The sequence below is a fragment of the Sardina pilchardus genome, chromosome 7 (genome assembly GCF_963854185.1).
Source record: "Sardina pilchardus chromosome 7, fSarPil1.1, whole genome shotgun sequence".
Taxonomy (NCBI): domain Eukaryota; kingdom Metazoa; phylum Chordata; class Actinopteri; order Clupeiformes; family Clupeidae; genus Sardina; species Sardina pilchardus.
This window is the reverse complement of record NC_085000.1, coordinates 31540338-31555337: the sequence shown is the minus strand read 5'-3', so window position 1 is coordinate 31555337 and position 15000 is coordinate 31540338. Positions and strand designations below refer to the sequence as shown.

Below are 15000 nucleotides of genomic sequence, written 5' to 3'. Positions count from 1 at the left end.
CATTTTATTTAAAAATGTAAAAAAGAAAAAGAAATTCATCATGCTTCATGTATATGAAACATATATGCATATTTCATGATATCAACTTCATGTTAAAAATTGACAGAATAATATCAACTCTAAAGAAGACATAAACTTGTTTGGAGCAAAGAAACTCAAACCGACATTGCTCTTTCAGAAAACATGTAGGCCTACAAATTCATACTGTTCCACTGATGCAAAAACAAAGTCCTATATATTTTTTTATGTATATCTACGTATTTATAAATATTTTGGGCATTTGGCATGTACAGTATTTTAGGCATTTGGCTAAAATTACCATGACAGCCCTCTGAAATGGGAATGGTCAAAGCCCACCTGCCATAGTCATTAGGCAGTGTTTTACGGTTGGATTTGCACGCAGATAGGTAGCCTAGGCTACAGTAATTTTGCTACAGGCTTAGGGTGCGACAGCCCGAGTGACAGGACAGGGAGAGGGAGGGAGAGAGAGAGAGAGAGAGAGAGAGAGAGAGACTTTGCCAGTATTAGAATTAGTCAAAGCTGCTTATCCGACGGTTTTCTCTAACGCACTGCAAAACGCCTATGTTTGGTCCAAATGCAAAAACTGGCAAAAAAAATGTTTGAAATGTGACGTTCACTGCGAAAAGAATTTATGCAGAAGGATACCATGTGCGGTTGAATGCGACACTAGGCTATGTTCATCCCTGCTTGGGTAGCACGCATCCACAAGAGGACACGGCTATGTGAAACACATCTCTGTGCAGTTTCAGTCCATATCTCCATCCTTTACATTTCATGTAGGCTACTAGCCTACTTGCACAGGCTACCCAATGCAAACGCGCTTTTCCGCAATGGCAAACTATTCCTTCATCCTGTAAAAACAAACCACTTCGCACTCAAACAAGCGAATTTATCATATTCGGTATAAAACACACCAAGAAGCATTACAGAATATCCCCAGCGTAGACGAAAGCCTGTCTCTTTGGCAGAGTTTGGATGTTTTATACTGGCCAAGATAGCCTACTCCAGTATTTACATTAAGTTACTGTCCAGCCTTGAGAAATCTGTCCAATGGACACCCAGGAAAGATTTGATGTAGTATTTATCTCGGTAACCAATGTGTTTCGCGCTTCTCATAGGTCCGCGGGACAATCTCATCTTTTCAAAGCAATAAAACATTGTACCAGATTGTATTGCAAGCGGACTAAATTTTGTACAAGCTTCCTATCTGTGATGCGGTACTTTGTGGACTGCAAAGTCAGATCCGTGAAGCTCCAGGGTGACACTAGTTAATAGTTGTATTATTTTTCATTGGGGTCTTCTTAATCCATCAACAATATTTGATTTCGCTCCATAAAAATAACGCTTAAAGTGATGAACACATAAACACATAACGAAAGCTGTCACAATCAAATAAATATCGCAAATGCCGTTCAGACAATCCTACCTGGTTTACAGTATCCATCTTAGCCGCCTTCTAGTACATAAGAGGATCACAGGAGAGGAGGGAGGTATGCGTTACATCCGGAACAGCCCATCAAGAGGGGATAGAGGAGAATGGTGCTACCTCTACTGTGCAGGGCGAGCGAAAAAAGTGTGTAGGCTAGACTACAGTTGATAATTACCGTTTAAACTCACAGTAGCCTACTCCGCATTGTCCCGTGTGTGCAAGGTATGCACATTTGCAGCAAGTAAAGACAAAAGTTTTTATATCACCTTAAAGTCACCTAGCTGTGTACAGTTACCATCATCATCTTACTTCAGCATGCCGCATTGTCACAGGGGGATGGAAAACATTCTCTATAAAAAGCTAATGTAAACCTGAATAATTGACTACTATTTCAAAGAGAATTTAATGTCACGAGAAAATTAAATTGACGATGGAAGAGCATGGCGCTTTTTTCCTATTGGATCTCCACTGTAACAACGGGGCAACGAATGACCAATCACAGTTTTGGTTGTGGGAAATGTCTCACGAACGATAGGTAGGATAAACTGATCATGTGAGTAAAAGACAACTGAAATATCAATATGATCAGTGTCAAGCTAGAGCAGGGAAGCAGGATAATAACCAATGGCACTGCAGAGTACCTGGGCCATAGACACCCACCCACATTTATCATTATGATTTTCTTTTGAAATGCCATGATAAGAATGCAAAAGAAATCTGCTTGAGCAGACAGTGACACTGCATGGACACCTCACATAACGTTGCATAGGTGTCAGCATCATCAGAATGTGTATCATCCATCAGACAGTGAAACTGCCCAGTCATCACACATCTCTATTAGTCCAGGTGATACTGTATGCTAATGCCATAAACAGGGGCGTAGCCAGAGGGGTGGCTCCGGGTGGCACAGGCCACCCTTGAGATTCAATTGGCCACCCCAGGTGCCACCCCAAAATCCCAGTCTACAATTTGCCATTAACAGTCAAAGGCAAGACCTTTCTTGATGCACTTGCAGCGCACTAGTTTGAAATATCAGGGTTCAGAAATATAAGCAATCTTGCAAACATGCTTGCAGTTATAGGCTAAATGGCTTATTGTTTTTAGCATGTGAGTTTACAATAGGCCTACAGGCTACTGCTTGTGCTAACAGGAAAACATATATTTACCTATCGCATCTGCCAGTGCCCATTTATCTTATTACACACACACACACACACACACACACACACAAAACCCAGTATTACGATTGTGGAATCATCTGCCTATTCTACATACTTAGCCAACACTGTTGTATTGTTATGTTGTATTGAAAATAGTCTACTGCCCTAATGTAATATTGACATTGAGGAAAGTTTACATATTAGGCCAGTGTTTCTTAACTGGTGGGTCGGAACCCAAAAGTGGGTTGTGATATGATCTGAGTGATGGGTCGCAGAGCTTGTGGCTAAAAAGAAATTAAAAATCCCCAATTACCTGATCAGATCTATCATTGGCCCGTTATTTTTGATAAACTTTATTCGTAGCCTACAGTATATCAGTCATTGCCATGGCAAGGACATAGACAAGGTCATGTGACAGGTCATGTTAGATATAATGTTAGGGAGCAAAAGTATGCATAATTTTAAGATATCATGTGAAACGCAAGTTGGCTGCAACCCTTAATACTTGAAGTAAGATAGAATATTATTCACTTAAATTGAGGACAAAATAAGACAGTGTGGGGTGCACATGAGAGCATAAAACCATCCAAACTAAAATGCCACATGGAAACAACGCACCCCTGTCAAAGACAAACCTGTCGAGTAGTACTTTGAAAGGTATCAGTTAAAGACTTCACAAATGTAATGCCAAACATCTGCATTTTCCAAACAAGTAGGCCAGGCACTTTGCGTGTCTTATGTAGGCTACCTCACCATATTCGTTGGCCTGAACGCTAAATATATATATATCGTTGGTCACAACTTTATGAACAGGTGAAATTATGGATTCCAAAACCAGACCAGTTAAGAACCACTGGCAAAAAAACATTTCACACTTCCACTTCTGCTCAAATGGCCTAATTTCTGAACGGGTTTTGTTCAGAGCTGAAAAATGAGCTGAAAACTGTATTTGACATTTTATCCAATTACAAAGGCTGTGAGAGTATGGTCTTTGTCCTTCTTTGTCCTTCAATTTATGAGTATGGTGCTTGGTGCATGGTTTTACTCATGCATGTGTGCTAATTTAACAACTTGAGTCTTTCTGTTTATCTAGATGCCACCCTTGAATTAACCAGTGCCCCACTAGGACCACCCTTGTTACAAGTCTCTAGAATCGCCACTGGCCATAAAGGGATGAAACTTGGTTTCCTGGGGCCCTGAATATTTTCATATTAAGCCAGAATCACAGAAACAGCCTTGTCGTGATCACAGTGACCGAAATAACATAAATTAATTGATCATCTCATCTAGACCCAACATAATAATAATGAATGGTTAATATATATCCATATGTTGTGATGGTCATCAGTTACAATGACACCATATGATAAAACTGTGTTCATAATAGCTAATTGTGGATTCAGTGATAGGCTACTGAGAGAGGGATTACAATGAACTTGCACCACCTGGGAAGATGCAGAACAACATTTCAAGCACGTTTCATATAACTTCAATTTATTATCAATATGGGGCCAGAATTGTCTATTTTAGTGTGTGTTTGTGTGTGTGTGTGTGTGAGAACTTTGCTTGCTGACAGACTTAGTTTGCATTTTGCCAATCGAACTAATTAGGCCCCCTTGTGTTCACTAGAGTTTGACTGTGTAACTGGCTCTAGATTAGGGTCTTGATTGGCTGAATCTAATGCACCACTATGATTGTTTTGCAGATTACAGAAATTGGACCGGAGAGAATCTCAGTGTATCCTTTCAATTTAGATTTCATTAATCTCACACAGTTTCAAGTGCAGGGAGGACGCATGTATTGCTGCCCATTTGTAGCTCTGGGTCTGGCCTCGTTTAAAGTCCTTTGAGTAGTGATATTACTGTTGCTCGTCATGTCCATGGTGTTAGATCATTAAACCTGCTGTTAACTTCAACATGAAACACTCACGAGAAACAAAATGGCCTCTGCCTCAGCCAACCTGTCGTGTTGCCATGGTAGACGTGTGTTGACAGGGGGTCCTCCGCGACGACTAAGTGCTAATTAAAGATGGTTCACACCAGCGCCATCCTCCACCACCCTCCGAGATATCGCCATCCATCTCTACGGGCTGTGTGTGGGAGTGTGAGTGTGTGTGTTCCTGGCGCGTTGAAATATGCTATAGACAATTTTTTCATTTTCTACCCCTCATCAACCTTAAACATGCTGATTCTTGAGAAACATTTCAAATATTTAGCGTGTTTTAGCTAAGGAAAGATATTCCCCTTTAACAAGGACCCTTTATCTAGTGTTTTGCAAGCATATCCGTTGTGGTGGACTAGCTGGGAAGGATGAATGGACAGACAGTATAGAAAAGATGAAGCAGGAGCACAGGACTTTTATCATAGTTCAAGGAAACACCAACATGTCCATTTGTTCATTTCCTTTCAGAAGTGCCTCAGGCGTACAGTAATTTTCTTTTCACCTTTTGTAAACCCTAATGGGATCAGTTGTAGCATAATGAAGGCATTTAAAGAATAAAACTGACATTAATATTAGTAACTCCATTTTTGAAGAATATAATATATATATAATAAAGAACTTGAGAAAAAGAATAATTTATTGCATATACTGTACATATGATAATATAACCACAATAACAAAACTAATATAACAGCAGGTCTTACTTTTGCTCTCACCAACACAACAAATCTCACTTCAGACAGACACATCTGTCACATGTAACATATGCATCTTCAAAACTAGGTCTGATATGCTCTACTGTGTTAAACATATTCATACAACACACCAATACTGTTACATGTTAATATTGATCATCTTCACCTGGAAGTTATTTTGAGTGGTCTATATGGCTACAGGTGAAGTTCAATACTGGGTAAACTTGAAGCACGAGGTCGACCACTGGACGTAAATATAAAATGGTTGGAGTAATCAGAACTGAGACTAGGTCAGCTGTTTAGGTGCTGTAAAAAAGGTAAATATGACATAGTAATACAACACCATAAAAATAGTAAATAGTATCAGTAAACAGAGTACAATATGGCGCTTTGGACAAATAGATAAAACTGACTTCACCTAATAAAAACATTACCTGTATGTTCATCTGAAACATGACTTTGTTTTGTTTTTCTTTTTCAAACAATTTCAGACATACAGTACTGCATCGGCATCACAAGAAAGACATAGTTATGTGAATGTGATAAAAATGTGTTGTTTTATCTTCATCTTTTCATCTTTTATCAGCTCTCTCCCCTTTCTTCAGGAACTCATAAATAACTCTATTTGTCACACACCTGATGCCATTGCTCCACAATATCCCAAAGCCAGTGTTAGCTCTCCTGTGATATCTCTGTTTCAAACGGACGAGAAACTAGTTTTGTCTCTAGGCAGTGCTCAGCTGTGGATACGGGACAAGATATGATACGTGGCTCTCTTCAGTAAGGGCTAGCTGAATTTGGTAGTCAGGGTTGGTGGACACACACTGCTTCCAGTAGAGTGTTCACTACATGTGAATGAAGAGCATGCTGTCCTGTCGTTGATCACGAGCACTCCAAAGTCTTTTTCCTTCACAGAGCCTGAGTGGATAGAGTTCAGAGACGCGCTCGCTCTCTCGTTTTCATCCTGACCCCCCACCTCAGTAGGAGATGACGCAGTTCATCTCGTCGGCCAACTCGTCCTCGAAGCGCAGCGGCTGCCCGGGCCGGCCTCGTGTCAGCAGGTCCGTCGCTGCGTTCTCCATCTCGTCGACGGTCATGTGACATGCTTCTGCTATCTCACGCTTGGCGAAGTTCACGAACTTGGGGTCTTTGGCGTACAGCCCCAGGCCCTCGTTCAAAAGGATCTAAAGAGCGAAAAGAGAGAGAGAGGAATGGGTCTTATTAACGCTGAATTATAATCGCTCATTAACATTTATTTAGTTATCCACTGCAGATCAACGTACACCTAAGGTATATATTTAATTCTGAAAATGATTACTTCAGGGATTCGGCTTTAAAACAAGGAAGTGATTAGGGTAGTCATCCATTGATGAAGGCCTAAAGGCCAAAACCTTTGTTTGTTACCCCTGTTGCTACTCAAGAAAATATTAAAAATATATATATTTTTTGATTATTGTTAGAGCCTTATTGCACCAGCAGTGTTACAAGAGACCTTTTGGTGTTCCAAGTGGTTAGGGATAAAGTCTTCCAAATGGAACACCAGAAGGTTATGGGCTTGATCCAACGCCTGCCACCTTTGTGCCCTTGAGCAAAGTACTTAACCCTGAGTTGCTCCAGGGGGCCTGTCCCAGTAATTAGTTCACCGTAAGTCGCTCTGGATAAGAGCATCTGGATAGAATAATAGAGTAATGTACTAATTCAAGATGTTACTTCTTATTTTTTATTTACATAAAATAGATTTTTATTTACAAAAAAGGGTCAAATAAAATTTTCTTTTTAAATAAAAATGTAACGCGTATTTACCGACTCCACCAGGCTGTCGGCACTGCCCTTCTCCACATAGCCAGAGCTGAGCTGAGTGGACGGCCTCATGGTGCTGTATGCCCGACTCGGGCCCGGGGGCATCAGTCCTGACGGGCCAGCCGTCTGCCAGCCGGCGCGGGCAGAGGCGGGCAGGCTGGCGCTGGCGCTGCCGTCGGCATTCCACACGGGCTGGGTGCCCCTGCCCTCGTCCACCAAGATGAGGGGCGCGTACAGCAGCCGGCCGGGCCGGGCCTGGTTGTTGGTGGTGGTGGCCCAGGAGGACGAAGAGGCAGCGGACGACACGCTTTCGGGCCGCGCGTCGTACACACTGTTGGGGGGCTGAGGGGGTGACGAGCAGAGGAGATGTTACACGCTGAGGTGAGATAAACACCACAGAACCAACCAACGAGGTGTCCCTTTTACCTCCACCTACATTTACCTCAGCATCAATAAAGCCATCTATCTGATATCAAATTTACAATTTACAATTTTCGTACCGATAGTACCCTGTGACCTTGAGAAACAGGGATCTATGTGAAAAATAGTACCGCAATTTCCCGACTATTAGCCGAGGCTTATACATTGATTTTGCTAAATTTCTTCATCTATGAGGTTAATACAGGGGGGCAGTTAATATGGTGTTAATATGGTTTTGTTTCTTTTAACTTGCATAAAACACTGTCCTGCGGCTTATACACGGGAAATTACTGTAGGAGTTCTCCTTGAAGACCACCAAGCGACCGCAGTGTTTGTGTTACTGTGTGTGTTAGCCCACCTGTGGGCGGAGACGTGAGCTCTGCTGGTAGGTGCCGGGGATGGGGAGATCGTCATCAATGGTCCGACTCCTCAGACACTGGATATTAAACGAGGGCTTGAGGCCTTCAGAGAGAGTGGATGGAGAGAGAGTTACATTCAGACAATAGTGTTATTTCCGCTCTGGACAAAACGGCTAAAGTCTGCTAAATGCCATAACCATAACCACCTGTTTATTTGACTAGAGCTAATAACAAAGACATATGCAAAACCAGCCGTTTTGCGCTCGATGCAATATTGAGAAAATCGTGTACACATTTCACAGAAACACATACGTTTTGACTCTTAAAACCGGTGAAGATTCAACACATTAGCAGTCATTTCCGTTGTCCACGCCGCTTAAAAAGGCGATTTTCTCCTCTTCTGGCATGTCGTGACGAGAGAACCATGCCTACTTTTAATGCGGTTATCTTAGCGATAGTTTGTCCAATACTCTCGATATACTGTGCATATAGTTGGAAAGCTGTTCACGTGAGCACAATAACTTATAGTAACTTTGTACATTTTACAAAAGCAACGGGTTTCACCTTGCAGGGTCACATATTTACTTATTCTCAAATATGTATCATGTACAAAAGGGTGGCCTAGGAAGAGGTATGATAGTGTCTATTGAGAGAAAAATAGTTCATTATGAATACATTATTATTATTAGAATAACATTTCTGATAAAAAAATGAAATAAAGGAAGGCAAATGAATAAAAAGGACAGGCAAATTCAGAGGATGTGGGAAGGATGACAGGAGAGGAAGAGGGACAGACAAACAATCGGTCAGAGAAACAAAGGTGGTGGTTATGGAGGTTCACCCTTCCCTGTAAAACGCTTTGATTGTCGAGAAAAGTGCTATATAAAGATGAGGTGTTGTTAAAAAGAGGAAGTGAGAGAAGGTAGAGAGATAGATATAGTAATGCAGGAGACGAGGCTGGGTGAAGGTGATGACTATAAAAACAGCTGGTGTGGACACACAGGAGGGAAGTGTGAGGAGAGGAAACAGGGGCCATACAGGAAGTGATGTCACTTCAGCTGACTAACCTGCAGGGGTGGGAGGAAGGCGTCGCCGAGCTGCGTTGTAACCATTGCCGTTGTAACCATTCCCATTGTAGCCATTGACACTGCTGGAGCCATTGCTATAGTAACCGTTGCCATTGTAGCCGTTCCCAGTGAAGTCGCTGCCAGCGTAGCTGTTGCCGTTGTAGCCGTTTCCAGCTATGGGATGGGGGGTAGGTGGGTAGGCAGCTCCTACGCTCCCGTTGGTGGTGGTGGGGGGTGGAGGTTGAGGACTCTCAGGCTGGGCTGGGGTCCATGATCTAAAGACACACACACACACGCACACACGCACGCACACACACACATGCACGCATGCACGCACGCACACACACACGTACACACGTACACACAGACAAAGACAGAGATTATATTTAAACAAAAAACAAATAAGTTACTGCTTTTAAAATCACCACCACTTGGTTCGACCATGCAACAGAGGATCACTCTCTACGTAGAGTTGCAAAACATTCCTGTATCTTCGCAAACAATTTAGCATTTATCATTGAGGAACTGTTTTACCTAAGCAAGCAACCAAACTATTCCTAGTTCCACTTCTGTTATATGGAGATGTGTTTTTTTAACTTCTTCTATCATTTCTTCCTTTTCATGAAGCCAGTGATTTCCTGTACTGAATAAATCATGTCATGACATGAGAGAGCACATTCTCTTCTGTTCCTACTGCATGTCACAGGGTCAGGCTAAGCCATTCTCCAAATGTGAGCAAAAACAATATTGCCCAATAATGTATCTACATCTCCAATAATGTCAATGTATTTTCGGCCTGTTGAAACTGCCTGCAAAAGTAGTTCGGACTAGTTTAGTTCATCATGACTGAATGTGTCACCCAAATTGAGCAGAAATTAATGGACCTGGATGAAGAGATTTTGGGTAAGAAAAATATCACGATTTTATGGCCATTTACAGACAGTATTCTATTCAAGGGAGTGTCATCAATGCCTAACGTGTATGACAGTTCCCACACACGTATCTCAATAAACAAAAACTTTACAGCAAAAGCGGCACATCGTTTGTGTTTATTTAAAGAGTTCTATTTCTTCTGTTGGCTAAAGTGTTTTTTTCCTGTTCCTTCCTGGTTCTGTACACAATACAAACTGGACAATGACGGTTGAAAGTTGCCTTCAACAGCTCAGCAATCTCTCTTTTAATCTCGTGCCTCCTCTTGGACATGCATTCTAACTGGGGGTGCATCACTCGCTGCTCAGTTCCACAGTAACCACTGACCCCGTGTGTCAATGCTTAACTACGCTCACAGAGAGGTGACACTGGGCACATTACTGAGGTGTTCCATTCATGCAGGTGGCATCTGACAATTAGCTTCTTCCACTATGATCAGTGGACCTGGGCCTGGCTACAACAGATGGGATAGTGGAAAAAATGTGTTTTGGAAAAAAATAGCCAAGTCTTACTATTGCGAATGGAATGCCCATGTAGCCCCCCACCTTCACTCTCTTTATCTCTCTTTCTCTCTTGCTCTCTCTCTCTCTCAGTCTCTCTCTTCCACTCTCTCAGAACAAAAACACACACTCTCTTTCACTCTCTCAGAACAAAAACACACAAACTCTCACAACCCCCCCCCCCCCTCTCTTTCACCTATCTCTCGCTCTCTCTTTACCTGTCCATTGACACTGTGCTCTGCATATGCTCCTGGATGTAGGGTTGTTGCTGGGGGTAGGCCACCCCTCCTCCTGGTGCCAGGGGCTGGGGAGCAGGTGGGGCGACTGCCACTGGTGGTGGAGGAGCCACTTCAGGTACGGGGGAGGGTGGGATGGGAGAGGGAGGGATGGGAGAAGGAGGGATGGAGGGAGGGATGGGAGAGGGAGGGATGGAGGGAGGGATGGGAGAAGGAGGGATGGGAGAGGGAGGGATAGAGAGAGGCTCTGGTGATGGAGCCGGGTATTCCGTCACTGCCTCCATCCTGATAAAAAAAAACCAAAGACATCAAGAAACACATAGTACAGTATACTTCACTAGTCACAACAATGTGTCGAAATCATCACCATAATAGCTATAGCACAGCAACCAGCACTCTCCTGTGTGTGTGTGTGTGTGTGTGTGTGTGTACTGCATACACATGTGTGTGTGTGTGTGTGTGTGTGTGTGTGTGTGTGTGTGTGTGTGTGTGTGTGTATGTGTGTACTGTATACGTGTGTGTGTGTGTGTGTGTGTGTGTGTGTGTGTGTGTGTGTGTGTGTGTGTGTTGGGGTGTATGTGTGTGTGTGTGTGTGTGCGTGTGTGTGTGTACACAGTATATGTGTGTGGCCCTCTGAAGTTCTGACTATACCTGATCAGTGGTATGGATCTTTGTGGCTGCTCAATCACCACCTCATTTTCTGAGAGGGCCGAGGTGGGCCTTGACTCCCCTCCATAGGCCTCCTCTATCAGCGAGGACCCACCACGCGGCATCTTGGGCATGGGCTCAATGCTGACGGCTGTCTCATCAAACATGCCGGGCATGGGAGTGCTGGATGGGGTCGGGGTCATGGGTGCGTCACTGAACACACTGTCACTCTGTGGAAGGCATCGAGTATTTTATTGAATTGGATCTTATTGTCATGTTCTCCCATCATTTTATTTTGGATGTACATTCGTAACACGCGATATGCAGCACATAAAATGCTGTAGCTTTGGGCATGGGAGGTGTGCGCACTAGTACAGAGACTGAAATACACTGGAGTTTTATGGCATCAGAGAGTACTAGTGACCATTACATACAGTATACAATTCTCTTTGTCGGCTCTCTTACAGTTTCTCACTCTTTCTGTGACTGATAGCACAGCAGTGTTTGTTTTTTGATATTGACACCATACTGTATGTTTCCTTTTCTTCTCTCATTTTTTTTGTTCTTATGCAGAATATACAGTAACATAGTCTCTGGAAGTTGGATCCTTTTATTTAAAATAATATTTACTACAGTTTGTTTAGCTTGTTTTTATGTAAAGCACTTAGTGATCTGTGCTAGAAAAGTGCTATGTGTACAAATGATCATTATTGTTACAGCTACAGTAATTTCCCGCATATAAGCCGCATTGTGTATAAGCCGCAGGACAGTGTTTTATGCAAGTTAAAAGAAACAAAACCATAGTAACATCATATTAACTGCCCCCCTGTATTAACCTCATAGCTGAAGAAATTTTGCAAAATCAATGTATAAGCCGCGGTTAATAGTCGGGAAATTACGGGTATTATGATCATTCTTATAATGATCATTATGTGTGATGAAGCTCAAGCAGGCCTGCAGGCGTGCCCATCTGCCCTGTGGAGAGCCACTCACCCTGAAGAACTCCTCGTCCTCCCCCTCGAAGCCCTCCCCCTCCTCCTCCATGGCCACTCACCCTGAAGAACTCCTCGTCCTCCCCCTCGAAGCCCTCCCCCTCCTCCTCCATGGCCATGGCCAGCCGCATCTCGGGCGCCAGGTCCTGCAGCGTCCTCAGGCCAGCCTGGCACAAGAGCAAACACACACGGTTAACAGGGTTGCCAGAACTTTCTATGCCGTACAAATGATTGATAATATGAATATAAATGATATTATAAATAATTCTGATATTTTATAAATCATTGTAAAATTACAGTAAACATAGTAACTGCAGCTGTGGATATGATGGGATTTCTTGTAGAATAGATCTGAAAGAGTCAAATTAAACATGTACACACATCACATGCACCAAAAATTGCGTGCGTGACTTTATCAAGGAGTGCGTTTTACCTGAAGAGCAGCAGACTTGTCTTTGCCCTTCTTCTTCCTCTCTTTCTCCTTCCTCTTGCGGAACTTCTTGAAGTAATCCTGGATCAGGAAGCTTGCATAGAACTTTCCAGCCGTCACTTCGTCACCTTCAGGAACAGAGCACTCACAGATTAATCGGGAGCAACAGACATCAATAGCTAATATAAACCCCTTTTCTTCTTAAATCTAGCATTTCTTTACAAAACAGCATATAGCTACAGAAGCTGTGTAGGTGATTAAAATCAACGTGTCATTAAATGATTCATTAGAACATGAATTAATCACAATTAAACAATTGATCTATTCATTAAATGTGCCCTCGTTAACTGGGTCTGCTGATGAAGCAGTTATGCAAAGGAGAAGACCCTGAGTTTAATGTTCCCTGGAGCATATAATTGCCTTCGTTCATATGACCTTCCACATTCAAAAATAATGATGCAAAACCAACAGAGGCTGAATATGCCGCCTGACTTACTATGAGTCATGTGCTTTAATAAGACTGGAATATTGAAATGTCCCTGTGCTGAAACTTAAAAGTCGGTGTGTTGCATGTTGGGTAATGTAGTTTGCATGTTCTCATGGCTTAGCCTTGGTGAAGGTGCTTTACCTCTAGGGGGAGGGATCACCTCCTCTAAGAGCTTGGGTTTGGTGCGCTTCCAGATCTTCTTAATGATGGCTCTCAACTCCTCATTCTCCTGGTCAATAGGACCTGGTGGGGGAAATAAACAATAAATAATAAACAAACAATAATAATCACTAAAAAAATAACAACAGAATGTGTGCATTATTGTCTTATCTATCCACTGCTTGAATTGTGAGCTGAGGGAAGTACGGGTATGAGTCCATACTAAATAGAAACTCCTGAGTCTGTGTGCTACCAATTAGTATGAGGATTTGCGTTTTCATGTATTCTAGGCATACTGGATGTAATGTACAGTAAGCATGTCAGCAAATACAGTTTGCGACTATAGATGTCCCATGTGTGTTTTTGCATACATGAATACTTGTCTCTGTGTGTGTGCGTATGTGTTTGTGTGGGAGCGTTTGTGTGCATATGTGCATATGTGCATAACTGCATATGCATGCATGCATGTGTGTGTGTGCGTGCATATACATGCAAATGTGCATGTGTGCGTGCGAATGTGTCTGTGTGTATGCAAGCATGTGTGCAGGTTGTGTGAGTGTGTGTGTGTGTAAGGCTGACCCTCAGTTTTAATCTTGAGGGAGTGTCTGACGAGGGCAAACAGGGTGGCGTTGAAGGACACCGTGCCGTCGGGGTAGAGCGGCACATTCATGGCAACCAGCCTCTGGAAAACACACCAGACCAAACACAGCAGTGAGATAAAGCCCAGAGTGGAGGCACACAGAGATGAGGGCAGCTGGAGTCGGGCTGCCTTTATTACGCCTGTTTGCGGACACACTAACAGACAGTTACAGAGACCAGTAACAAGTAGGTGTTCTTATTAGTTTGTAGTCCTCCAGGGGGGGGTATTCAAAGTATGTGGCTTAGTGACAAACCTGGGTAAGTTAATCGAGTAAGTGGTAAACCTCCTACAACGAGAGCCCAATGGCATTGTTTTGTTAGGAGAATTAAGCTATACAGCTCTTCTATTAGGAGGTTTACTACTTACTCTGAGTTAACTTACCCAGTTTTGTCACTAAACCATGTGCTTGGACTACATCCCTGGAGTGTGTGACCACACGTACAGTAGGCTTAGGGGAAGGGGATTGTTTCCCTCGGAAGGATTTTCAGTGAATGAGAATGGGGGGAAGAGAAGACTTAAGTAGGGGGGAGGGGGAGAGACAGAAGAAGGAGAAGGAGGGAGAGAGAGGTAGAGTAAAATATAAAGTGAAAGAAAGAGAGAGAGAGTAGGATAGAGAGAGTAGAAGAGGGAGTTAGAGAGGGAGGAGAGTTGAGAGGGGGATGTTAGGAGAGCTAGATGAGGCTAGATGGGGGCTCTTAATTGGATGAGAAGGGGTTCTCTAGTCCACACAGAGGCTTAAACCCTCCTGACTGAGTGAGTGTGTCAGTCCCACAGCACGGCTCTCCAGGGTCAACTATGGCCGGACCCCACGGACTAACTAACACCGTCACCGGAGAATTACTGCCAGGGCATTACAGCGAGATGCACTCAGTCGATCACACCATATAATCCAGCTCATTTCCTCAATGGTTGAAATGGATGCATCTCACATATCTGGTGCACACTTAATGAAGATAATATGAGCTAACTTTACACACAGTTCAATGTATTTTTAATTAAGTCAGTTTTAATTAACTCAGAGTTCAACTCAATTTATAAGCAAATAAGTACATTGATATTGCATGTATTTTTTTGACACAACAGGAG

General features: G+C 42.9%; 2 protein-coding genes across 2 annotated transcripts in view; both read right to left on the bottom strand.

Annotated features, from left to right (window-relative positions):
• The window catches only part of sypb (synaptophysin b), a 22698-nt gene extending 21198 nt beyond the window's left edge, over nt 1-1500 (bottom strand). Inside the window, exon 1 of the mRNA XM_062541809.1 lies at nt 1448-1500. Within this exon, the coding sequence (XP_062397793.1) occupies nt 1448-1465 (18 nt within the window). The 5' untranslated portion in view covers nt 1466-1500. The remainder of the gene's footprint in view (nt 1-1447) is intronic.
• Nucleotides 1501-5636: 4136 nt separating this feature from the next.
• cacna1fa (calcium channel, voltage-dependent, L type, alpha 1F subunit a) overlaps nt 5637-15000 on the bottom strand; it is a 31446-nt gene continuing 22082 nt past the window's right edge. The window contains exons 37-45 of the mRNA XM_062542053.1: nt 13854-13956; nt 13257-13358; nt 12632-12756; nt 12200-12365; nt 10541-10670; nt 8893-9167; nt 7825-7928; nt 7050-7388; nt 5637-6430 (exon numbers count right to left, since the gene is read on the bottom strand). Coding sequence (XP_062398037.1) covers nt 6224-6430; nt 7050-7388; nt 7825-7928; nt 8893-9167; nt 10541-10670; nt 12200-12365; nt 12632-12756; nt 13257-13358; nt 13854-13956 — 1551 coding nt within the window. The 3' untranslated portion in view covers nt 5637-6223. The remainder of the gene's footprint in view (nt 6431-7049; nt 7389-7824; nt 7929-8892; nt 9168-10540; nt 10671-12199; nt 12366-12631; nt 12757-13256; nt 13359-13853; nt 13957-15000) is intronic.